Source organism: Merops nubicus, unplaced genomic scaffold (genome assembly GCF_000691845.1).
Source record: "Merops nubicus isolate BGI_N331 unplaced genomic scaffold, ASM69184v1 scaffold27909, whole genome shotgun sequence".
Classification (NCBI taxonomy): Eukaryota; Metazoa; Chordata; class Aves; order Coraciiformes; family Meropidae; genus Merops; species Merops nubicus.
This window is the reverse complement of record NW_008632053.1, coordinates 1-247: the sequence shown is the minus strand read 5'-3', so window position 1 is coordinate 247 and position 247 is coordinate 1. Positions and strand designations below refer to the sequence as shown.

Below are 247 nucleotides of genomic sequence, written 5' to 3'. Positions count from 1 at the left end.
TTCTTTGCCTCATCTGCAGCAGAAGCCGAGCTCTTCTTGGGGCACGAGGGTGTCCTGCAGGCCTTGCAGAGGATGAGGAAAAGGATGATGATGAGCAACGCGATGACACAGTTAAAGGAAATGGCCACAATGGCTCCGGTGGAGAGAGCGGCCCCCATCGCCACTGTCCCGTGGGAAAAAGCGGGGCCCGCAGCTCGACCCCACGCCTGGGATGCCAGTGCAGCAATCGAGCTCGCGGCCTCTGCCC

The 247-nt window shown here is 61.1% G+C and overlaps 1 protein-coding gene across 1 annotated transcript in view; it reads right to left on the bottom strand.

The window, feature by feature from the left end:
- ENHO (energy homeostasis associated) overlaps positions 1-158 on the bottom strand; it is a 1720-nt gene extending 1562 nt beyond the window's left edge. Inside the window, exon 1 of the mRNA XM_008947819.1 lies at positions 9-158. Within this exon, the coding sequence (XP_008946067.1) occupies positions 9-158 (150 nt within the window). The remainder of the gene's footprint in view (positions 1-8) is intronic.
- Between the last annotated feature and the right edge of the window lie 89 nt (positions 159-247).